This window comes from Pipistrellus hanaki (genome assembly GCF_964339955.1).
Source record: "Pipistrellus hanaki genome assembly, chromosome: 3".
Classification (NCBI taxonomy): Eukaryota; Metazoa; Chordata; class Mammalia; order Chiroptera; family Vespertilionidae; genus Pipistrellus; species Pipistrellus hanaki.
This window is the reverse complement of record NC_140505.1, coordinates 33,702,555-33,727,792: the sequence shown is the minus strand read 5'-3', so window position 1 is coordinate 33,727,792 and position 25,238 is coordinate 33,702,555. Positions and strand designations below refer to the sequence as shown.

The following is a 25,238-nucleotide window of genomic DNA, read 5'->3' as shown; positions in this document are numbered from 1 at the left end:
CAAAGTAAAGTTTAAGGTGAGAATAATTTATGTGATAACTAGTGACCGGGTGCACGAAATTCGTGCACGGAGTGGGAGGGGGTTCCCCTTAGCCCCGGGTGCACGAAATTCGTGCACGGAGTGGGGGGGCGGTTCCCCTTAGCCCAGCCTGCACCCTTTCCAATTGGGGACCCCTTAAGCCTAATCCCACAGGCCAGGAGGGATCCCACAGGGATCGAGCCTAAACTGGCAATCGGACATCCATCTCATGATCCAGGACTACAGGCTCCTAACTGCTCACGTGCCTGCCTGCCTGATCACCAATATCTGCCTTCCCCTGCCAGTCTGATCTCACCCCCAACTACCCTCCCCTGCTAGCCTAGGTGCCCCCAACTGTCCTCCCCTGCCTGCCAATTTGGTTCCGATTGGTCATTTTCTGTGCCAATCAGCATCAAAAGTTCCACCTCCTAGACAGCCATTGGCTCCTCACAGTTCACCCAGATTTGGTTCTGATTGATCAGTTTCTATGCCAGTCAATATCAAAAGCTCTGCCTCCTAGGCAGCTCCTCACAGTTCATCCAAATTTGGTTCTGCTTGGTTGGTTTTTATGCCAGTTAGCATCTCTGGGCCTATCTCCGGGCCTGATCAGAAAGGTGGGGCTGATCAGCAGCCTCTGCAGAGGTCCGGAGAGAAACAGAGGCACGGCTGCTAGTGAAGCCTGGAGAGAGAAAGATGCAACGGCTGATCAACAGCTGCCACAGAGGCTGCAGATCAAACCCTGCCTCTCTATCTGAGCCTGATCTGCAGCCCCCTCGGCAGTCAGTGGTGGGTTGCCACGGCAACTCAGCACTCACCACAGGACTGACTTCCGGTGTTTGGTCAAGCCTTTGGTCGTTCTGGATGTTATGGACCCTGGGTTTTTATATATTAGAATAGTGATTTGATTGTGTATTTATTATTCATTCAAAAAATACATTTATTTATTGGCTATTAATGACTATCAAGCATTATTTTAGCTCTGGGGCTAAATTAGTGAACAAAACATCAAAAATACTTGCCCATGTGGAGTTTATATTGTGGTTGGAGGAGATAATCTACAAAAATACATACTAAATAGTTATTGTCCAGGTTGGGGTGGCTCAGTTGATAGGAGCCTTGTCTTGTATACTAAGAGGTGGCATGTTTGATTCCCAATCAGGGCACATACCCAGGTTGTAGGTTCAGGAAGATGTGCAGGAGGCAACCAGTCAATGTCTCTTTCCACCTCTTTCCCCACTGCCCCCCTTCCTCTCTCTGGGATCAATTTTTAAAATTATTTTTTTTAATGTAATTGTCTATATTAGTTATTAGAAGGTAATGAATATTTCTGTGGAGCAAAGTGAAGTGGAAACGACATAGTTTCTAGCATGCTGTGCTGGAGGCTTGTGTCATGAAATAGGGTGGCATTGACATTGACTAGCACTCAAATTAGGGTACCCTGACTGTGGTAACAATTCCACCTCAGAACTGTCCCTCTCATATAATTTCCAGGACTCACTACCCTTATAACTAGTCCTGTTCAACCTCACCAAATATTTCAAGTTTGCTCATGCTTCCTGTCTTTGGTCATAATGCTCTCTGCCTAGAATTCCTTTCTCCCATTTTTTGGACTTGGCAAACTCTTGTGCATGTATTTGTTCCTCTGATAGAGCTTCATCTTATTTGCTCTTACAGCATTATGATGTTTCCATGTTTGTTTTGCTCGTTTCTTAAAATATCATAAGAGTTTACATGTTTGTTGAGCTCTGGAGAGGGCAGGAATACTATATTACTTGTCTTTGATCCTTAACAGCGGGCATTAATGCAGGGTTTACAGATTGGTGGCCTCTATATCCTTCCCATAGAACAGTCATTCCCAGCCTGGGTGCCCTCTAGCATTTCCCTGGAAATTTTTAATTCATATTTGTGTCTGGGATCTAGTTTCAAAGATGCTACTTTAATTGGTCTGTGGTAAGGCCTCAGCATCTGTGGTTGTTTAAGTGCTCCTGGTGTTTATATAACATGCAATCAGTTTGAAAAATACTGCCAGCAACTATACATTGGGAGCAAAAGTAGGTTTATAGTTGCTTATGTGGAAGATAATAGAATAATTAGTAAATACTAATATTATAAGAATAAACTATTTTGTATACTCACAATTATAAACCTACTTTTGCTCAACAGTTGATAACTAGTGCACGGAGGAGGGGTTTCTTCAGCCCAGCCTACACCCTCCAATCCGGGGACCTCTTGGGGGATGTCCCACTGCCGGTTTAGGCTCAATACCTATGAGATCCCTCGGGGTCTGTAGGATTGGGCCTAAACCAGCATTCCGACATCCTTCTCACAATCTGGGAATGCAGATTGTTGTTTTGTATTGTTTGACCAGCAGTGTTTTAAAGCAAATGTCATTGGAATGCCTTTAGGTATATGCTTCTTACATTTACATTATCTCTGCATAGCCTGTTTTCATGCCCTTGCATAATGGGAACACAGTAATTTTTCTTAAGTAAGTCTTTGTGTGATACCAGCAGTTTTGGTTAGATTGTGTAGTGGGTGTTTTTTGTTGTTGGTGGTGGTTTTTTTTTTTGTGGTTTTTTTTTTCTTTGGGGTGTGTGTGTGTGTGTGTGTGTGTGTTTTAAGATTTAAAAGTGAGTGTTGAAACACAAGACATGAAAACTAGGGAATGCACCTGTTATCTGTACTGTTGAAGGGGGAAAGGTTTTAAAGTAGTGAGTTCTCTAACCATTTTTTTTTTTTTTTTTTAATTTTAGGTCTGAAAGCTAATAGTGTTAACTACACAGTTCATTCAGTCAGAAGAGCTCTAGAAAACACTGCAGTGAAGGCTGACAATATAGAAGTATTTGCCCAAGGACATGGCATTATTCAGGTATTGTTTGTATGGAAACTGTGATGTAAGTCATTGAGAAAATATTTTAGCTTTGTTGGATAATATTTCCTATTATAATGATGATTGAGTATATCTATTAATAATTCTAGATTATATCATCATAGTGGTCTCTGTAAGCAGAGAAGATATGAAAACAAATTTTTTAGTTAAGACAACTTTGTTGCAGCAAGATAGAGAAATATTGTATAATACATGTAGAACCTATAGAGGGTAGAAATTCAAAGCAAAGAGGTAAAAGGCAAAAACTGGTAAATCATACTGGTGTATGGGAGAGTTCCTCACTTTGGTCAGTTGGGAATAATAATGTGAATGAAGAAAGTAGAAGGGAAGGTGAATCCAGTAGTTAGACCGTAATTTGTCTATGAATGTATCCTTGCACTCTTAATTTTAGAGAGCTTAATATAGATAGAAATTAACTTTAATCAAATTGGTAACGTGCAACAAAATATTTTCTTGACCTAACCATTTATATCTTACTCTCTCTGTTCTTTTAATTAGGTTGATAAAGCCTATGACTACCTCATTCAGAATACATCATTTGCTAATAAAATAGGTTTCACTGTTACCGTTGGAAATAACCGTGGCATCTACCTCAGAGATCCTGTTCAGGTGGTGGCACCTTCAGATCATGGTGTTGGCATTGAACCTGTATTTCCAGAAAATACTGGTAAGTACTAAATGGATGGTAAGCTCAAGTGCTCACATTTATTACTTAAGTGAATAGTATAATAGAGAAATGCTGTTTGGGCTAATGTTCTAAAGAGAAAACATAAATTGACATTATTATTATTTTTTAATTATTATTTTGTTAAATTCTCACCCAAGGATATTTTTTTTTATTGATTTTTAGAGAGAGAGAAAGAGAAACATCAGTGTGAGAGAAAAACATCAAACGGTTGCCTCCCATACATTCCTGACTAGAGATCAAACCCGTAACCTAGCCAAAACCGGTTTGGCTCAGTGGTAGAGCGTCGGTCTGCGGACTGAAAGGTCCCTGGTTCGATTCCGGTCAAGGGCATGTACCTTGGTTGCGGGCACATCCCCTTTAGGGGGTGTGCAAGAGGCAGATGGTTGATGTATCTCTCTCATCGACGTTTCTAGCTCTCTCTCTCTCTCCCTTCCTCTCTGTAAAAAATCAATAAGATATATTTTTAAAAAAACACACAAAATCATAACCTAGCAATGTGCCTTGACCTGGAGTCAAACCCACAACCTTTTGGTGTATGTGGCAACTGATGCTCCAACCAGCTGAGCCACACAGCCAGGGGCAGTATATTATTTTAAGTATTACAGATTTTAGAGAAAAGGTGATGGCACTTAGGAATTCCAATATTATGGCAATTCAGTTAGCATTCTGACTGTCCAGGAAAATATGTAGAATGGGCCTTGAATGACCTATATTTTTATTAAATTGTGTGTAAATAATCAATTGCCTTTTCTTTTCCACTTTTAATCCTTGGGTATAAGGCAGAGTAGGAAGTAGAAGCAGCCAAGAGTGCCTCTGCTCAGTGAGGTAAACAAAAGAGTCCTCACTGTATATTTGACAGTCTTCATGTTGATCACATGCAATTTCCACATGCAGTAGTGGAAAATACCCACACAAACTCCTTATATTAATCTAAGGCTGTAGCAGTGTTGAGTGAAAGTGTAAATGGATTATAAGTGTACTAAAACATGAGGAAGATTCTCTGACTTTTATTTAAGCTGTGTTTTGTCTAGGGCCTTTTACAAATTTGCTAAATTTTCATAAGAAAAGATAGGACTTTTTTAAATGAAAGAGAACGTACTAATCTTTAATTTTTATTTTTCTTTAATGCCAGAAAACTCTGAAAAAATATCTCTTCAGCTTCATTTAGCTTTAACTTCAAACTCATCTTGGGTTCAGTGTCCTAGCCATTTGGAACTCATGAATCAATGTAGACATATAAACATACGTGTGGATCCCCGGGGTTTAAGAGAAGGATTACATTATACAGAGGTATTGGTGTAGCTTCATCTTTTTTTTTTTTTTTTTAACTTTCTTTACCTTTAAAATGTTTAAAAGTACTTTATGTGGCAGTCCTTATTCCTATTAGTGTGAATTAGACAAGGGTTGTTTAGGCTATTTGCCATTAATCATGTGACATGATAGCAGAAAATTAATCAGCTGGTGCTTAAGATCTTTAAATTTTTATATTAGATTAATTTATACTATGAATAGATTATACTTTTTCCTTTTTTCTCTGTTTAAGTTAATTATGGATACCAAAATGTAACATGCTGTTTTTTAGGTATGTGGCTATGATATAGCATCCCCTACTGCAGGTCCTCTGTTCAGAGTTCCAGTCACCGCAGTTATAGCAGCAAAGTAAGTAACATGTTACCCGTATAGTAACAACTGACACTTGAACAACACAGTTTTAACTGTGTGCATTCACTTACATGTGAATTTTTTTCAATAAATACCTGTGCTTATACTGTTCTTGATTTGTAGTTGGGAATCCACAGGTGTGGAAGGCTGACTCTGCTCTGATCTATACCATTTTATACAGGGGCTTAAGCATCTGCAGATTTTGGTACCCATGGGTTGTCCTGTAACCAATCCCCTGTGGATACTGAGGGACAACTAAGTTTTGGGGGAATCAAAAGTTATACATGGATTTTTGGCTGCTTAAAAGGTCAACGTCCCTAAATCCCCATGTTCTTCAAGGGTCGACACATTTTTTTTTTAATGGTTATTTATAGCAACAATGTGAACTTTTAAAGGGTTAATAGGCAAGAACTAGATAACCAGGCTTTAGTTCTGCTCCTTGCTCAAAGTTCAAGTGGCACATAGTCAACCATGTTATTCCTTGTTCACTGTGAGAATAAGTGATGACATCTGTTCTGTGCCCCTGCATTGAAACTGCCTTCCACCAGGATGCTGATGCCCTTCTAATTGTCCGATTCAGAGGACCTCTTAGTCTTCATTTTGCCCACTCCCTCTGCAATATTAATATATGACTTCATCCTCTTCTGCTCTCACTCCATTGTAATCCCCTTGTCATCTGGGATTGCTGTTTTCTTCTGATTCGTCCACTTCTTCAGTCACCTGCTGTTGCCATACTCTTTGCTTTCCGTCTTGTCTTCCACATGAAGCCAAGGAATTCAAGGCTAACCATATTGCTTCCCATTTAAATATATCAGTGGCATGTTCAAGGACCAAGTTATGCTCCTTAAAATAGCAAACAAGGACGCTTTATAAACCAGTTTTTCCTGTCATTTTTACATACACCATATTCCATGAAGTTACAGATGCTGACACTCCAGGTTTCCTCGGGACTGGGTTGATTTCTTTGTTTTGGTCTCCTTTCTCTCAACCACCAAGCATGTTCCTGGTCATCCCCAGGGGACGGGAGGCCCTTTTTGCTGCTTCCTAATGCTTTTTACATGCCTAGGTAACAGACTTCAGTGAATATATTGTGATTTTTTTTTTGTTAATTACCCACCCACCCATTTGACTATGAGCCCACGGAACTGTATCTTTCATGTTCAATATGGAGCCCATTTTACAGTATTATATTTGTACAAGGTTTAGTAGAGGAAGGACATGATTGAGATTATATGAGTATTGGAAATAATAGAAAGTTCTAGGTTAAACAGTTTTTATATAGAATTAGTTACCTGGTAAATATTAAAAGTGCAATAGCCTTAGCCAATAGGAAATAGGATGAAATTGAGGCGGTAAAAAGTGTCATACACATGAAAAATTGCAGGACAGTTAAGTTCTCAACCTTACGTTTTGTAGAAGTCCAGTAGGAGCCTAGACAAAGTAATGTATAAGATTCAGGCATCAGCTGAGACATTATCTCCTTCAGGAAGCTTTCCCTGGTCCGTTTGGATGGACCAAATCTCTTCTAACACATCCGGTCTACCAAGAACGTGTTGCATTAAATGTCTCAGGTGGTTTTTCTGCCCCCTCTAGATTGTTTGTGGCAAAGGAAAATATTTTATTTATCATAGTATTTGTAACTCCTAATAACAGTGCCTTATATAGTAGACTCTCGTTAAATTTTTGTCACACTGACTAGAATTTGTCTTTAGTGTGTACTTTAGGTTTTCATAGTGGGTAATATACATTAGACCTTTATGCTTCATTGACTTCTTACAAAAATGCTATGGAAGTAGATTCTTTCTTTACTGTGTCCTTGAGATTTGCAAACATTTTGAAACTACAAAAGGGGATTTATTTAATACTAGTCTTAGAGATATAGTCAGTATTAATGACATAAAAAATTATCTTTGGTTGTAATATTTAGAGCTCTCTATAGCCCAGATTCTGGTAATTGGAAAAATTCTGTGAATGAAGCACAATTTCTTTAATGAAAAAAGTGAACTTGCTTATTGTGTGTGTATATGTATCTTACATATTATAAAGCAGACAGGTAAAATAGAAAAATCATTTATACTGCACTAGCCAGAGTTTATCTCTGCTAATATGTTGCAAAAATGAGATTGTATTATACACACTATTTTGTAACCAGCCTTTAAGTATTTATTTCTAATGAACTATTAAAATCTAGAGTACTAGTGGGCTTATAATTAATACAAAGCCTTTTTTATGAGAGTACCACATTTAATCATTAATTTGTATTAATTTTCAGAGTAAATGAATCATCACACTATGATCTAGCCTTTACAGATGTACATTTTAAACCTGGTCAAATTCGAAGGCATTTTATTGAGGTTCCTGAGGGTGCAACATGGGCTGGTAAGTGAAATTAAAGTCTGTCTTGAGCACTTACCTTTTTGTACATTCTATCTCTTTTATGATTATGACTTTGTGAAGTTCATGTATCTGTAATGCATATTTTTCTCATAACAGTATATATCTGGCACTATAGATTTGCTAGTAAATTTTAAACTTTTTAAAGATCTATTATTTATCATTGGCTCATACATCAGATCATCTAGGCCATCTTAATATGTTTTAATATTCAACATTTTAACTTAGTTTAGCATAATGCCTTACCTGTTAGTGATTGGAGATGGAGTTGCATTATTGAATGATTCTGGCTGCTATGCATATACACTGAGCCTCTTGCAGATAGTATATAATGATAGGCTCTCATGAAACGTACATTAACCATTTTGAAGAATAAAAATCTATAGTTAATACTGATTCTGAAATCTTTTTGATGGTAGATGTTAGTAATTATAATGCCCTAATGTGACTTCTTTAGGCTGGTGTTGAAAATAATTAGTTTTTTTTGTTGTTGTTTTTTTTTAATTATATGTTAATCAGATGATCCAGAATGGAAAGAGATCAGAGCATTTAACAATCTCAGATTAGAAATGTACTGCAGGGGGTGGAGGAAATGGGGAAATGTTGGTTGAAGGGTACAAACTTTCAGCTATGAGTAAGTTCAAGAGATTTAATGGTGACTGTAGTTAACAATACTGTATTGTATACTTGAAATTTGCTAAGAGTATATTTTAAATGTTCTTACTATCGAGAAAATTGGTAACTGTATTGTGTGTGTTAACTAACCTCATTGTGGTAAACATTTCATAGTGTTTTAAGTACATTAAATTATCAGGTTGCATGCCTTAAACTTACTTATACAGTGTTATTTATCATTTGATCTCAGGCAGGGATGGAGCTAGGGCTAGGGAGTGTCAAAGAAGAAAAAAAAAGTACTACAGATGATTCCTATTTCAAATAAAACTTACTGTTACAACATCAGGTTTTATATTATTAGCAATTGATTAGGTTCACAGAGCTCTGTGCAAACTTGACCTTGTGAACCAGAGAAATAAGCCTTGTTAGTTCCTTGTATTAGAGTGGGTATTCAGTAGATAAGCTTCTGGTCCTGCTTCACGGTGATTTGAGCTTACCTCCACCTCTGCCTGAGAATAAAGCTGAGCATATGTAGTTCTGACATTATCCCTTCTAGAAGCAAATAGAATACAAATAAGCCGAGAGAGAGAGAGAGAGAGAGAGAGAGAGAATAGGAAAAATTATTAATGAAGTTGAATAGATACTTACGGAATTGAAGCATGATGACAAATAGAGGTTTCTAAAATTAAAATCCCTTCCTTTATCAGGAATTACTTGGCTTTTTACTAAAACAAGAGGAAAGGTTGAGCTTAGCAGAGGTGAGAGGTACTTTAAAGGGCAACTGATTAGGATAATTATGTGTCCACCTATGGATACCTAGGTGGACACATAATTGTCTAATAGTATTTACAGCATAATGGTTGTTTATTTTAATCCTGATTTATTTATTTTCCATAGCCGAATCTTCTACCCTTTCAGCTTTATAATGCTCTATTGAGTCTTTGTTTTTAAAAACATATGCAAATTTCATTTGAATATATCATTTGATTATTGATATATTATTTCCTAATAAGTGGGCATTCTTAAAATCATTTTTATGTCCATTTTGAATCTTATCAGTATAAAATTTTGCTTCTTTTTTATTTTAGAAGTTACAGTTTGTTCTTGTTCCTCTGAGGTGTTGGCCAAGTTTGTTCTTCATGCAGTACAACTTGTGAAGCAAAGAGCATATCGAAGCCATGAATTCTATAAGTTTTGTTCCCTTCCAGAAAAAGGAACACTAACTGAAGCTTTTCCTGTCTTAGTAAGTTTTAATTAATAGTTCAAAATCCTGAAACAATTTCTTTTCTTTTTCGGTGTGGACTAAGTATTTGAATTTGAATTTTATTTTATAGTTTATATTCAGAGTTTTGGGGGGCTCTTTATTTTGTTAACTAGAGGCCCATTGCACAATATTCATGCAAGAATATGCCTTCCTTTCCCTGGGGGGTCTCCCAGCTGCCTGGGGGCCTGCAAGTTCTCGCTCCCGGCCAGAGCACTGCTGGTTCTATGCATCACTTAAGTTATTTTATTACTGCCCATGAGGTTAATTTGATTTCTAGGTGAAATCAGGTAGGCAGGCTGCTTCTTATAGAAAGTACTTCAAATATGGCAGGTCTCCATTCTTACTATACTGTTAGAAATAATGACTAGACCTCCTCCATGGAAGGTGAATGTACTGACCTTCTGTCTTGAACTTGCTCCATAGTTGATCATGTGATCCTTGCCGATAGCTTACTTTTCTGATTATTTTCACTTGTGTTCATGTATGTATCAGTGTTATGATTCACCTTTAAACTTTTTAATGTACTGATTTTTAGAAAACATACTTTAAAACTGAGCACTAGGAAGTTTTTGTTTTTCATTATTTTAATGGGGAAAAATATAAGTAATCATAATTTCATTTTGTTTTTGTTGTGAGGCAGCTTGGAGCCTCAAATTCATCTATAGCTATTGATTATGCATTATAAAGCTGTAATACCCTTTCTCCTATCATTTTTCCTTTGATCCTAGGTTTTTATTCCAGTTTGTTTTCACCATTATTTTATTGTATATATTTTCAAAAGCTGCCTCAGATATTTTATGACAAGCATTATAGGATTATCTATACTAATAAAAGGGCAATATGCTAATTAGATTGCATCAACTGGCCATCTTCCAGACGTACGATTTCCTTCTGGACAAAGCCATAGTGGTGGGAGCAGAGGCAGAGGCAGTTAGGGGTGATCAGGCTGTCAGGTGAGCAGTTAGGAGCCAGTGGTCCCAGATTGCAAGAGAGATGTCCCCGATTGGAGAAAGTGCAGGCTGAGCTGAGGGACACCCCCTTCCCTCTCCCCCCCCCCCCCCTCCCCATCTCCCCTCCTGGGCATTAATTTCATGCACTGGGCCACTAGTGAGTAAATAAGTTTTTGTATTTGCCCCTTGTGATATGTTAGATTTTGTTGATTATAGTTTTGTCTCATTAAATGAATTATTGAATCAAATAATTACTCATTGTCTAATTACAGCCCACAGAGTGCAAAACAAAACCTTTAGGGTCAAGAGATGTTTTGCCAAATACTGTATGTATTTAAATGCCTGTACTATATCCCTGCAACTGTAATTTCCATAACTTCAAGCACAGTTAAAAGTTATTGTGTTTCTTTGCTTTACAAGTAGGAAAAGTTTGAAGGCAAAGAATTGCTTTGAAACATCTATTATTTATATTCTATAATTTGAAATAAAGAGAATATTGAGCATATGTAGTTCTGACATTATCTGAGATTATTTATATATTTGTAATTTATTTTTCTTTGCAGGGTGGGAAAGCAATTGAATTTTGCATTGCCCGTTGGTGGGCTAGTCTTAGTGATGTCAATATTGATTACACCATTTCTTTCCATGGAATAGTGTGTACCACTCCTCAGTTAAACATTGTGAGTTCTGCATTTTCATTATTTTTAAAGTCAGTTGTTTGTGTTATTGAAAAATAATCTTACTGGTTGGGTTTACACTTCATTGGGGACATTACCAGTAGTTCTTAAAATAACCACAAGTAATTTAAAAGTAGTCCTATTCATGGGTGCTTATAAACTTTGCACTAGACATTTATTTTAAGTCTTAATGTTGTCATAAAATATTTTCAGTGAAGTTTGAGAAACTAATTTGATAAATATCCTTCATAGCATGCATCAGAAGGAATCAACCGTTTTGATGTTCAGTCCTCCTTGAAATATGAAGATCTGGCTCCCTGCATAACTTTGAAGACCTGGGTCCAAACACTACGGTATCATTAAATGTTTTAGGGCTAAGGATGTTGAGTATTGATGTGGTGGGGGGCAGGAGGATCTTACACTCTTTGAAGAGATAGTAATTTTCTTAAATCCATCTGAATGTTGAAAATGAAAATTCAGTTTTTGACACTCTATTCTCAGAATCGTGGCAGGTCTCTGAGTCAACCCCAGCAGTAGCTTCTAGCATTATATAGCATGTAAAATTTTCAGTGCAGCCAGCAGGAACTGTCCTGCAAGGAGTGAGTTCCACCAGCAGTCAAAACCTGTCCTTCAACACTGTGCTAGTAATTGCTACTCTAGCATCTAACGTTGGGATCCAATTACACTACAGACTATTAGTTGGCATTTGAAAATGTTTTTATCGTGAAAAGATTATCTTCATAATGTTGCAAAATTTAAACTATGATATGTATTGCTATGGTTCAGTCAGTAAATAATTAGGTAAGTTAATGATTAAAATATAAAGTATACTGAAAAGGTTAGTATTTAGGAATGTGTATTTGCCCCTTGTGATATGTTACAGATTTTGTTGATTATAGTTTTGTCTCATTAAGTGAATTATTGAATCAAATAATTACTCATTGTCTAATTACAGCCCACAGAGTGCAAAAACAAAACCTTTAGGGTCAAGAGATGTTTTGCCAAATAATCGTCAACTTTATGAAATGATCCTTACCTATAACTTTCATCAAGTAAGTATCTTTATAATAAAGTAGACTTTTACAGTACACTTTTGTGTTTTGTTAATGAATCATAAAATTTAAAACAGAAGGATGATAAATTTAGTATATGTAAATATGAAATAGAATCAAGTAACTAACAGTGCTTAATTTGGAATTATTCTTTGGGAAATTATGATTTATAATGATCTAAGTACCATTTAAGTCTGAAGTCACAAATTCTAGTTTGTTGTAGCGTGGCCTTTGAGCCTTAGTTTTTGTAATCACTGAATCTATTCACTGTACGGTATTACCTGTCCAGTGGTTAGGTGTCTCATCAATGCCAGATGCCTTCTGAGTATGGCAGTAGTTGGCCTGTTTGCTTTCTGTGAAGCAGGCTTTGGAGCAGAGAGACAATAGAATAATTCCTAGGTTGAATGAGTGATAAAGGTATTTGAGGCCAGTATAAATGTTGGATAAAAAAGTTTATGTAGGATCCATAGATTTCAGTAAAACTCTTGCTGAAACATAAGATTTGGTTTTCATATTTAGGAGATTGATTTCAATGAATATAAAATTTCAATTTTATAAAGAAAATATGTCAATTTCTTAATGAATACGAATGGATAGGTTTGTATTTTTAAAGGTTTATACAAGAGAAATACTTGTTATAAAGGCCGAAATACTGGATGTTCTACATTTAAAAAATTGGTTACCACAAGAAAAAATTTTCATCTAGGGGAAATGATGAACAACATAGACTGATGAGCAAGAACAGACCCAGAGACAAGAGCCATGGACCTCAGAGGATAGGGTGGGGATAAAAGGGAGAGATCAACCAAAGGACTTGTGTGCATACATATGAGCCTAACCAGTGGTCAAGAACAATAGGGGGATGGGTACATGAGGGGAATAGGAATAGGGGGGGATGAGGACAAATATGTGATACCTTAATCAATAAAGAAATTTAAGAAAAAGAAAAAAATTTAATACTTTGATGTAAAAATCTCATTAGTAACAGTATTACAAATCTTCATTAGAAATCATGTGAACCACATCAAGTAGTAATTCTTTATTTTTATAGCCCAAAAGTGGGGAAGTAACTCCAAGCTGCCCACTACTTTGTGAGTTATTATATGAATCGGAGTATGACAGCCAGCTGTGGATCATCTTTGATCAGAATAAAAGACAGATGGGTTCAGGCGATGCCTATCCTCATCAGGTATGAAGTTTGCAGTGATTTTAAAATTAACAAATTCCTGATTTCTTGTTATTGTAATATTTGTGATTTTTTTTTTTTTTTTTTTTTTTTTTTTTTTTAGAAGCTCAGTTGTCTGTTTTAGAACAGAATGGGACAACTTTTCAGCCATGTAGTTTAGCTGATTAAGTTTTAGGGTACACAAAGGCAAGGATGACTGGCCAGCCTAGTTTTTTATTTTTATTTTTTCTGCTTCCTACTCACTGCTTCCACCCATCTGAAGGTGGAAGGCAAATCTTCTGATATAAGTGAGCACGTGGAAATGATCTTAGGTGTTAACTGGATAAAGAACACAATAGCAGTGTCCTAGAACTTTCAAATTTATCTTTTCATTGTACAGCTGTGTATTGAGTACTTCTGTATGCCAAGCGCTCTGCTTGCACTATTGTATTGATCGTAAATTACAGAAATGTTATCCCTGACTGAAATATTGTTACAAGGAAATAAGGTAAATTTTGTAACATTTATAATTTAACACTAAATTAGAGGCCCGGTGCACGAAATTTGTGCATGGGCCGGGGGGGGGGGGGGGGGGGTCCCTCATCCCAGCCTGCATCCTCTCCAATCTGGGACCCCTTGAGGAATGTCTGACTGCCCGTTTAGGCCCAATCCCACATAAACAGTCAATCGGACATCATTCCCACAATCCAGGACTACTGGCTCCCAACTGCTTAATTGCCTGCCTTCCTGATTTCCTCTAACCGCTTCTGCCTGCCAGCCTGATCACCCCCTAACCACTCCACTGCCAGCCTGATTGATGTCTAACTGTTCCTCTGCCAGCCTGTTTGCCCCCAACTTCCCACCTCTGCCGGCCTGGTCACTCCTGTCCTCCCCTGCAGGGTTGATCGCCCCCAACTGCCCTCCCTTCATGCCTGGTCCCTCCCAACTGCCCTTCTCTGCTGGTAGTCATCTTGTGGTAGTCATCTTGTGTCCACAGGTGGGCAGGATATTTGACCACTTGGAGGCAGCCATCTTATGTGTTGGAGTGATGGTCAATCTGCATGTTACTGTTTTATTAGATAGGATTTATCTTCTACAATTAAAACTTTGTAGCCTGGAGTGGAACCAAGCCTCCTGTTAGCTCCTTGAGGGCAGCCATTTCTGTTGGAATTTATGTATCTTCTAAAATTGAAACTTTGTAGCCTGGAGTAAAGGGCTGAGCTGGCCAAGGATTCACAAGTTTGGCTTCCTCTAGCACCCCAGGCATCTTGGTTGGGATTAATTTGCATACTCACTCTGATTGGATGGTGGGCATGGCTGGTGGGTATTCATTTGCATATTATTAGATAGGATAATAATAACTTATGCAGGTAGGTTTTTTGGTTAGTCATTCAAGGAATGATTTCCTTTTGTTCTCAAAGCAAGCCCCAGTCACATCTCTCCCAGTAGAGACTGGATTGTTGCAGAGCCATCACTTTGGTTGCTTTTAAAATCTCATCAGAAGAATGCAGGTTAACTAGGTGGAGCATAGTAAATTTTATTGCTTAATCTCTGATTGCTTCTATCAGCAATAAAGTGATGTGGTGTTTTGGTTATAATAGAAAGATTACCAGTCATGTATAGACACATGTGTGTATATCTGCCTTAGCTATTATATGGCACCTCAATTTTGCTAATTTTGTGTGTTGTTTTATACATTCTTGAGTAACCATGAACTAGAAAATAATAGCTTTTCTCAGCCTGGAACAGACTGATGTAGCTGAAACTATGGGAGTAACCTGTAGTTGTAAGAATGAGGGCTTGGGAGTCAGACCTGCCTTCAGCTCCCTTGTCCTTCACTACTCTATATTTGACCTTGGACAGTTCACTGATGTCCCTGGTCCTTCTTGCTCACATGCAAGATTGAAATTTTGTGCGTATGTAAAAGTGTGTGTAGTAGCTTATGCTGTACCTCATCTGCTGTTAAGCACTCTAAGTTGTAATTGTTTCTGTTTATCTTCTTTCTATAATTTCTGTTTACTTGGCTAAACTTTACTTTTTCTAAATGTTGTTTTTTTTCTTTTAGTATTCGATGAAACTGGAGAAAGGAGATTATACAATTCGTCTACAGATTCGTCATGAGCAAATCAGTGATTTGGAACGTCTTAAAGATCTTCCATTTATTGTTTCTCATAGGTTGTCTAATACCTTGAGCTTAGATATTCATGAAAATCATAGCCTTGCACTTCTAGGAAAGAAGAAATCAAGTAATTTGACACTACCACCCAAATATAACCAGCCATTCTTTGTTACTTCCTTACCTGATGACAAGTAAGTGGTGTTGTTGCTTATATTTAATGCCTGCCTTACACACTGTATTCTATTAATGTTAGTTCATTGCCTTAGGCTAAAGTTTTATTATGTTGTGATTTACCATTTTATACTAAGGTTACCTGTATTTGTCCCTTTGATTTTAGAAATCTTAGCTATGAAAATTATTTCAGAATGTAATCATTTTGTCCCCTTCCCCCCACTCCTAATTATCTTCATGAAACGTTCTCATTTTTCTCTCTCTCTCTTAAATCTTCTTGTTAGAATACCTAAAGGGGCAGGACCTGGATGCTACCTTGCAGGAACCTTAACATTGTCAAAGACTGATCTTGGAAAGAAAGCGGTAAGTACTAGTTTTGTGTGTGTGTATTGTGAGGGGCGGGTTTTAACACTGAAATTACCTATTCTAAAATTTCCTTTTCTTTAAAGATGAATTCCACATTTCAGAATGGGTAAAAAAGAAGATCTCCCTAGCCAAAATATGTTTAATTTTTCTTCCAAGTTACTAGTAGAGATCAATTAATATTTTTTTGTATTTTAAAATATTTAGTATTCTTTTTTGCAGGTATAAGTTACTCTGGCCCTGAATCTGTCCTACCTTGCATGGCTGATATACTTGACTTTTCCATCAAGTCAAACTTGTATGTGACTTACTTGGCTTAAATGAATGATTGGCTTCTAAAAACTAGTCAGAACAATTGCTAATTAACGATATTTTTCACACTGTACAGACCTTTCTCTTGTTGAAATTTAACATAATTACAACAGTACAAGGTATTTCTTTTAGCATTGCCTTTTATTTTGGAGTTTCAAAATTATGGGATTTTTTTTGTTAAAAACATTTTTCTGTAAGGAATATAGTTTGATAAGTAACTCTTAGCTTTTCTGTCTTTTCATTACAAATTTATTATGAGAGAAGTGTATATAGCTCTGTCACCTTTTTTCATATCATTTTAGCTCAGTGCTAGTAAACGTTGTCATTGTTATAATTTTGTATTTCTCTTTAGCATTAATTAGTTCTTATAAGCTAAGCGTACTATCTAATGCTGAAATCTAGAAATGCTGTTATCAAATGAATAGATCTCATAGATATTAACAAGCACACTTATTTCTTGTCACTTGAGTCAAAAACCATTTATTTGCTGTCAGAGGCATAACTTGGGAATTTTGTGCTTAGAAAAAGTTGTTTTCCCTGATATTTCTTGAGTTTCATTTCAGTTTATACTATTTATTATATATTCTTTAATATGATTTGAAGTGAATGAGTAGTTAATTGTACTGGAATTCATGGATGCACTGATTTAAGAACTAGTAGTCTTTTTCTCATAGACATCATTTCCTGGGTAGTGTGGCCACTTCCTCCATGGGGCTTCAACAATGAGGCTTCAGTGATGATGTTGTAACTCTTCTGAAGTGTCCACTTCCTTGTGATGAGTATGACAGAAGAGCATTGTTATTAAATGTATGCTTTTTAGCAATTCAGAGATAATTGCTACTTCCTGGCTGCAGTTGTGAAAATATAAACATCTGGATTAACTCTAGTTATTACTTACCAGGGTAGATGTTCTTGAGAGATAGCAAAAAACTAAAATTAATTATATTTTCCAGCACCGTTTTTATTTTATTTTACTCTTCCCTCAATAGTTTTGCATTTTTTAATGATTTTTGGTAGTTGGGAAGGTTAGTTTTACTTTTCTTTGATCTATGAGAGCATGAGTGTATGTGATTGTTGTGATGTCCTTAAAAATCAGACTCTGTAGACTGTCAGCTAAATTTAATACTTCCAAAAGTGTTTTGATAACTAATGGAGTTTGCTCTACTGAATTTTTGAAATAAGTTGAAAAACATTCGCCCTTAAGAATATCATTTCAGTGCATTTTTATTTTTAAAAAAATCAAAGTGGCAATGTTGCTTTATTTAAAAGCATGCCATCTTGATCACAGACTTGACCCTTATAAGTATGTGACACATACAGGTGGAAAGTAAACTGGGAGAAAATTATACAGAGGTGGTGTCTCCATCCTGTGTAGATGATGCATGTTTTCTTACAGAATGTTGTTCTAACTCCCAGGGGCAGTCTGCAGCAAAACGACAAAGAAAATTTAAAAAGGTACTGATTGTCAGTTTTTTAAAAAGATGTCTTAAAGCCTTATTTGCATATTAGCTAAACTTTTTTTTCTGTCACTATTATAAATCCTTTTTAAAAAAATCTCTCCGTTAATCTTTAAGTTCTGCAGTATAGTGCCTTTAGATTATCAGTGTTGACATACTGCTTTCCTAAAGTTACTTCTCTACCATAAATTGCTAGAGGACCCCTGTTTTATAAGTATATAGTGGAAAATAATGCTATGTATTTCTTACTACAGATAAATAATAATAATTTAAATTTTGCATATCTAAAATCTTATGTAGAGAGAAATGAAACTTTTCAGTTATGTAGGCCAAACAATTATTTTTAAAGTATAAAAAGCATTCTTAAATTAGATGATTTGATTAAAAATATTAAGATATTTCAAGTGAAGTTGATTCCTTGCTCTTGCATCTTCTTAGTTCTTAAAGGACAGAGACAAACAGAGCAATGGACAAAGCAGAACAGAAATAAGGACTGTTGACCCAAAATTAAAACTTATACTAAGAGCATAAAGCAGATTTTCAGGCCATAACTAGTAAGTAATCTGATCAACTTTCTGCAACTTATTTGACAATCTCTGATTGACTACTAGAATCAACGTTAACAAAGAAAAATTCTACTTCAAGTGTACTTTTGAGAAAGAATTACATATTCATTGAGCTCTCTAGTGAAAACCTGCTGACATCATTTAGCATTTAGTGATTTTTCCCATTCAAGCTGGAAGCATTTCAGTGGGAGAATTAGTACTAACAAGTACACTACCGGTAATCACCTTTCCAGATTTTTTTTTTTTTAATGTGCTTCTCTATTGACCAGTATTTCTCAACTGAGATTCTTAATCATTTTGGAGGCCATATTATTCATTTAATAAAACATCACCAGCATTAAAACAGAAACAGAATAAAGTAGGAAATGTATGTCAGTTCACAAGACTGATAAAACTAATTTCATTTTATCTATAGATTGTTTATCTTTGGGTGAGTGTGAAAATAGCTTATAAGCCACTGTTTTAGAGAATAAGGAAAAGGTATTCCTAGGAGCCCAGTAAAAATAGGAGATACATATCACAAAGGCATAGATTTTTTTTCTTCTTCCTGTTGTATCTTTTGGTTAAATTTTGGGGGAGTTTTGATGGGATTTTGTTTGGATTAGGGTATGAATAGAAAACTATCAAATAAATAGAAATATTATTATTATTACTTGATGGTTAGTAAAGTTTTGCATAAAGAACTTGACAGCTAGAGTTACCTCTTCCCATTTCTTCATTGCAAGTATACAGGAAGCTCTGATTTTAAAAATAATTTAGTAGTATAGTTTTATTAGAGGCCCAGTGCATGAAATTCATGCACGGAGGCAGGGGTATCCCTCAGCCCAGCCTGCACCCTCTCCAATCTGGGACCTCTCAGGGGATATCCAACTGCCCGTTTAGGCCCGATCCTACGGGAATTAGGCCTAAACGGGCAGTAGTACATCCCTCTCACAATCCAGGACTGCTGGCTCCCAAATGCTCCCCTGCCAGCCTGTTTGCCCCTAACTGCTCTCCTCTACAGGCCTGGTTTCCCCCAAATGCCTTTCCCTGCAGGACCTGTCACCCCCAACTTCCCTCCTCTGCCAGCCTGGTCACCCCAAACTGTCCTTCCCTGTAGACTTGATCACCCCAACTGCCCTCCCTTGCAGGCCTGGTCTCTCCCAACTACCCTCCCCTGCTGGCCATCTTGTGGTGGCCATCCTGTGTCCACATGGGGGCAGTTCATTTTTTATCACATGGGACAGCCATCTTTTGTGTTGGAGTGATGGTCAATTTGCATATTACTCTTTTATTAGATAGGATAGTCACAATACCAAAATATATTATTAACTTATAGCCTGAAAAAATATACCAACTAGGTTTTTCTGTGGAGTTTTTCTTTGGGTTTCAGTGACTTTTGACTTAAAATGTGTTACACTTTTTTAAGCTCATTGTAATATGAAAGAATATAATTACTTTTAACAGATCATAAATAGAATTCAAATATACTAATCTTTAAAGTAGCTATATTAGTTTGTGTGAATGTATTACAATTTTGAATTTAGTTAATAATTTATTAACTAAGGAAATTGGTTTTTCACTCCAAATTTTAATGATGATATGCTTTATCACCCAAATAATAGTTACTGATTATGTGGGTAATTTTGACTTTCTAAATAATACTGTTCAGTTCAAACACTGAAATACTTTGTGAACAGAATAGTAAATACACGTAAATAAACCCAAAAACTTACTGTTAAGTATCCACAATAGAGCACTTTAACATTCCTGCTCTGAAGATTCTTCTTGACTTTGTTTTAAAATTATAATACTTCTCAAGGTTTGCTGGTACAGATTTACTGGTACAGAATCATTTTTATTAAATTGACCCCATGCTAGGTCCTTAGAACCAAGTTGTAAAATACTGCCAAAAAGAACAGGTGACCTTGATAAAGCAAATGAAAAGTAACCTCAATTTCTTTTGATTAAGAATTAAAACTACCAGGTTTATAATTCTTAGTAATAACAATTCTTGTCCTGATATACTTTATAGGATTATATATTAACATTTCTAATTTCTAATTTGATATATTTAAAAGTATAAAAGGCTGATTACAAAACCTTGATCTCCGCCTCTCCCTTTCTTCAAGATCATTCATCATAAACTTTCCCTGTCTCTTTTGTGCTTTTAGTGATAGTGTATGGTTGTTGTGATAAAAGGTTTTTCCTGTTTGTAGATCTTTGTTAAGTTTATTGTTAATCATAAATTATCTTTAATGGATTGCTCATTTTAAATTCAGTTCTATTTTATTTCTTCTGTGCTAAAAGAAAACCTTTCCTCTGAGCTTCAGAGGAGGAATTGCCTCACAATAGAGGCTTCCCCTTTAGAAGTTTGTGTCTCCCTAATCAGGCAAGGAGGAAGGAAAAGGAAAGGAGCTCTTGTTAGGTTATAGTGAATGTGGACTGCCTCTTGCAGAAGCATGACCTCAAAGAGAATAGGAGAGTAATGGTTGGAGGCCATTTATAACTTTAATTCTTAGTTTGCTGTCTTTGGTATACAAATGACACTGAGGCAATCTGTTTGGATAAGAACTTGGTGGTAAATCATCAACTCAAATTTTGCAGAAACTTTAACTTGGCCTTGCCCAGGGCAGTGCTCCTGAAAGAGAATGAACCTCAAGAAGGAGAAGAGTGGGTGGCAGGGTCCAGAAGGAGCTAGCCCCAGCAAAATACTGCTTTCTTTCCCCTCTGTCATACTTCACATAGATCTTTACATGCAGGCTATGGGCCTCTGGGTTGTAGGGGGGTGAGGGGGAGGAAAGGGAGAGAGAGAGAGACTGAGACCTAAATGGCTAAAAATGGATTTGTGTAGTTATTTTCCATCATTGGTTTTCTGCACTTAAAATTAGTTGTATTGAAATAGTAATTTTATGGTGGAATACTATTAGAACAACTATGATAATAGTTCCTTATATTATTATTACAATTATATCCCAAAATAAAGTTTAATTGTGAAACATTTAAAATGGCCATATTTATGTAGTATTTACAGCTAAAATTCCTATTTTGGGGAACGTGGGGGCTTACAATACTATTTTTTTAAACTCTATCTAAAGGGTTTTCTGGTGACTGTGATTAGAGCAGTAAAAGTCTGTTTGGTAATACAACTTTTTCTCATTTTAGAAGTTTTGAAAATTAAAACATATAAGAATTTATTTTAATTTGGTTGTTATTTTTAATGTAAATCTGAAGACAGAATTTGAGAAATTGACTTAATAAATAATGGGGGAAAATGAAATAAATAATGATTCATTAAGGACACCTAGTTATTGTGCTAAAAATGGAACTAGTAAATACAAGAAATTATTTGATTTCCTAGATAATGCAATACTTTTCATATGTAGAGATGGAATACATATTTGATAAAATAGATGGAAATACATATAATTGGATATAATTACTACATTTCTCTGCTCTTTACAGAGAAGAACTTTTCAAAAGACCTATCATACTTCTTGATTTCTCTTTATCTTTCTTGGTCAGCCTTTACTGTCCACTGAAACTGGTCTTGTCATAGTTATCGGTAGCCACTGGCACCAGGCTTTCTAGTTATTTCATTTTCCTATATTACATCATCTCTCAGCTATAGTCTTCAGTTGACCTCTTCCTCTTTCTTTATTCTGGCTATTCTCAGGGCTGCCAAGACCTCAGATTATCTCTGTGTTCTGTCTTTCCCCTCCCTCCCTTCCTTCCCTCTTTTTTCATTCAAGGCCTAGGTTTGCTTACTAACTTGCTTTTCCTTTTTTCTACTTTTGCCCTCTATCATCCAGAACCAAAACTTTTTTTAAAAAAAACATATTTTATTGATTTTTTACAGAGAGGAAGGGAGAGGAATAGAGAGTTAAAAACATTGATGAGAGAGAATCGTCAACCAGCTGCCTCCTGCACACCCCCCACTGGGGATGTGCCTGCAACCAAGATACATGCCCCTGACCAGAATCGAAACTGGAACCCTTCAGTCCACAGGCTGACGCTCTATCCACTGAGCCAAACCAGTTTCAGCCAGAACCAAAACTTTAAATTCATACAGGATTCAGTTATTAAGCAAAACAAAAATTTTAATAATTTCATCACCTTGCATAAAACTCTTCTGGTAGACTTCTTTTGCACTTAGAATAAAGTCTGGATGTTCTTTCTCCCCCTCCCTCCCCCCCCCCCCCCCATATTTTATCAATCCTACTTAATATGGTCACTGCCCATTTGCTCAGTACATATAGCTGTGCTTCCCAGATACCAAGCTCTGGTTTTTGCACATGCTCATCATCTACCTTCAAACACTTTCCCTCTCATTTATTTGAAGTTCTTTTTTTAGGTCATTCAGGTTCAGTTAGATTGGATGATACCTCTTTGGAGTGGCCTTCTATAACCACTTTGTCTACAGTGGTTCCACACCTTACCTAGCAGTCTTATTTTCTTCATGTCATGTGAAAATCTGCTATGTATTTATTTACATGTTTGTTGTTTATCTTCCCCTACTAGAATATATGCTTCCTGAGGGTGAGAAAGGGCCTTGTCTCTTTGTTCTTAACACTCAGAGCATTCCCTGGCCCAGGGCTCCATAAGTCCTGTTCACTGAATGCAGAAATGTATTTTTCTTTAAATTTACTTACAGAAAAAGGAGGATCTTTTGTTGTTGTTGTTATTCTAACTTATTTTCTCCCCTTCTCAGATATAAAATGTGCAAGGCTCAGTATACTTTTATAATTAGTCTGTCAAGTAAAACCAAGAATACCAAATACATTCATACAGAGAAAAATTTATTTCTACCTCCCTTACTTAAAGGAGATAATAGGAGCATGGTACTTTAAAGTTGGGGAGAAAATTACTTTGATCACATATTGGAATTTCTTATGTATTACGATGCAGTAGAGCAAGCATGTCAAACTCAAAGGCTAACACGGGCCAGATAAACAGGGTTTTAGTTTATGTGGGCTGCAAAAAACAAAAGCTTCAATTTGCATAGAAACATAGGTTTATTTTGATAGAGACATGCTGAATACAAAGGGCTGAAGTAAATTATTAATCGTTAATACAAAATAATAGAACATTTTCATAAAAATTAATATCTTTCTTGAACATTAACTTACCAGACACTGAATAACTGCACAGATTAATAATCGTAATGCAAATAAACCTATTTTTCTTGTTGAAGTGAAATATTTCCTGTTGCACACACCAAATAAGTCAGTCCAAGACTAATGCAGCTTCTAAAATATTTGCTGCTAGAATTAGGGGGGAGAAATGGTGCGCCTGTGTGTAAGGCGCTTAAGGGAAATGACTGCTACATGATTATAGTAATCAGTCATTAGCAAACATTATAGTTTGTTATTAATAATTATGTATAATAGGATATTTTAAAAATTAAAGTTATAAAATTTTTATTTAAATGTTTCTTACATACTGTTTTATTGGCTGGGCCACAAAAGTATTTGTGTTGTGGGCCACATGGGGCCCGTGGGCTGTGAGGTTGACATGCTTGTATTAGAGTCTAGGATACAGTGTGGTACAACTCCTTGTTATGAAATATTTAGCTCTTAAATGTGATTTTAAAATATGTAAAATTATGCGTGTTAATTTAAAACTCTCTTTTCACACTTATAGGATGTAATCCCTGTTCATTACTATCTAATATCTCCACCAACAAAAACTAAGAATGGCAGCAAAGATAAAGAAAAAGATTTAGAAAAAGACAAAGATTTCAAAGAAGAGTTTTCTGAAGCATTACGAGATCTTAAAATTCAATGGATGACAAAGTAAGTTTTTAATGGATTTTAATGCTCTAAGAGTTTACTTTTATAATAATATTATGTGTATATGCTATATTCAAAAAATGTTAGCAGTAGATAGGATTACAGAGTACTTTTAATTTTTCTTATAATTATATTTATTATAGAATTCTCTTGTGATAAGAATCTTTAAATTTTTATGTTAGTCTCTTATTTTGATGTACTCTTAGAAGAGAATTTTATTGGAAGGTAGAAAAAGAAAATAAAAGCATGGAACAGACAGATCTAACAGAGAAGGGGGGACAGGAAGAGATTCACCAAAGAATTTATATGTATATATGCATAACCCCAAGGGTATAGGCAGTGCAGGCCTGGGGCAGGGCGACAGCCAGGGGGAGGGATGCAGGGGGGAGGGTTGGGAGACATCTATAATACTCCCAGCAATAAAAAGAAAAATCACTTTGCCCGTTCTCCAAAGATAATCAATGTGCTAGTATTATTTACCTCTTATTTATACATGTAGCAGTATAAATGATATTGATGTATCCTAGTTTTCTAATTACCCTTTTATATGACTATTTTCTATGTCATTTAATAGTCCTTTAAAATGCCTTTTTTTTTTTTTTTTTCTCAAATTTTTTCCAGTTTAAGTTAAAGAAAAAAAAAGTTTATCCATTTCTCCCACTCCCACCCTCTGCCTCTGGCAAATACCAACTGTTCTCTGTATTTATGTGCTTGATTTTGTTTTCTTTGGATAAATACAAAGAAGTGGAATTGCTAGATCATATGGTAGTTCTATTCTTAATTTTTGAGAAACCTCCATACTGTTTAAATGGAAGCCTTATGTTATTGATTGGAACTTTAAAATAATGTTCAAAAATAGGAAATACGGAAATTTTCTTTCTAAAAGAAATGAAATAATGATTTTTCTTTCTTTTGTATGTAGGCTGTATTCTAGCGACATTTTTAATGAATTGAAAGAAACATATCCTAATTATCTTCCTCTATATGTTGCACGACTTCATCAGTTGGATTCTGAAAAGGTTGGGGCTGTTCATTTTTAATATGAGTATCTTATTTCGTTTGTAATATTAAAGGTTTGTGTTTTGAATTAAAAGACAAACTTAC

General features: G+C 35.9%; 1 protein-coding gene across 5 annotated transcripts in view; it reads left to right on the top strand.

The window, feature by feature from the left end:
- Nucleotides 1-25,238, top strand: part of TPP2 (tripeptidyl peptidase 2) — a 78,085-nt gene that overhangs the window by 44,250 nt on the left and 8,597 nt on the right. For 2 of the 5 annotated variants that reach the window (XR_014794440.1, XM_084876974.1), the window contains exons 12-26: nucleotides 2,772-2,887; nucleotides 3,407-3,575; nucleotides 4,729-4,886; nucleotides 5,179-5,255; nucleotides 7,531-7,637; nucleotides 9,356-9,510; nucleotides 11,045-11,161; nucleotides 11,411-11,511; nucleotides 12,114-12,210; nucleotides 13,262-13,399; nucleotides 15,441-15,685; nucleotides 15,950-16,028; nucleotides 17,757-17,795; nucleotides 23,986-24,137; nucleotides 25,057-25,153. Coding sequence is in view for 3 of the 5 variants with exons in the window: in XM_084876974.1 (XP_084733100.1) it covers nucleotides 2,772-2,887; nucleotides 3,407-3,575; nucleotides 4,729-4,886; nucleotides 5,179-5,255; nucleotides 7,531-7,637; nucleotides 9,356-9,510; nucleotides 11,045-11,161; nucleotides 11,411-11,511; nucleotides 12,114-12,210; nucleotides 13,262-13,399; nucleotides 15,441-15,685; nucleotides 15,950-16,028; nucleotides 17,757-17,795; nucleotides 23,986-24,137; nucleotides 25,057-25,153 (1,847 nt within the window). In the remaining 2 variants the exon portion in view is untranslated. Of the gene's footprint in view, nucleotides 1-2,771; nucleotides 2,888-3,406; nucleotides 3,576-4,728; nucleotides 4,887-5,178; nucleotides 5,256-7,530; nucleotides 7,638-9,355; nucleotides 9,511-11,044; nucleotides 11,162-11,410; nucleotides 11,512-12,113; nucleotides 12,211-13,261; nucleotides 13,400-15,440; nucleotides 15,686-15,949; nucleotides 16,029-17,756; nucleotides 17,796-18,235; nucleotides 18,346-23,985; nucleotides 24,138-25,056; nucleotides 25,154-25,238 lie in introns of those variants that run through there. The other 3 variants (XR_014794439.1, XM_084876975.1, XM_084876976.1) reach the window with 2 other exon arrangements.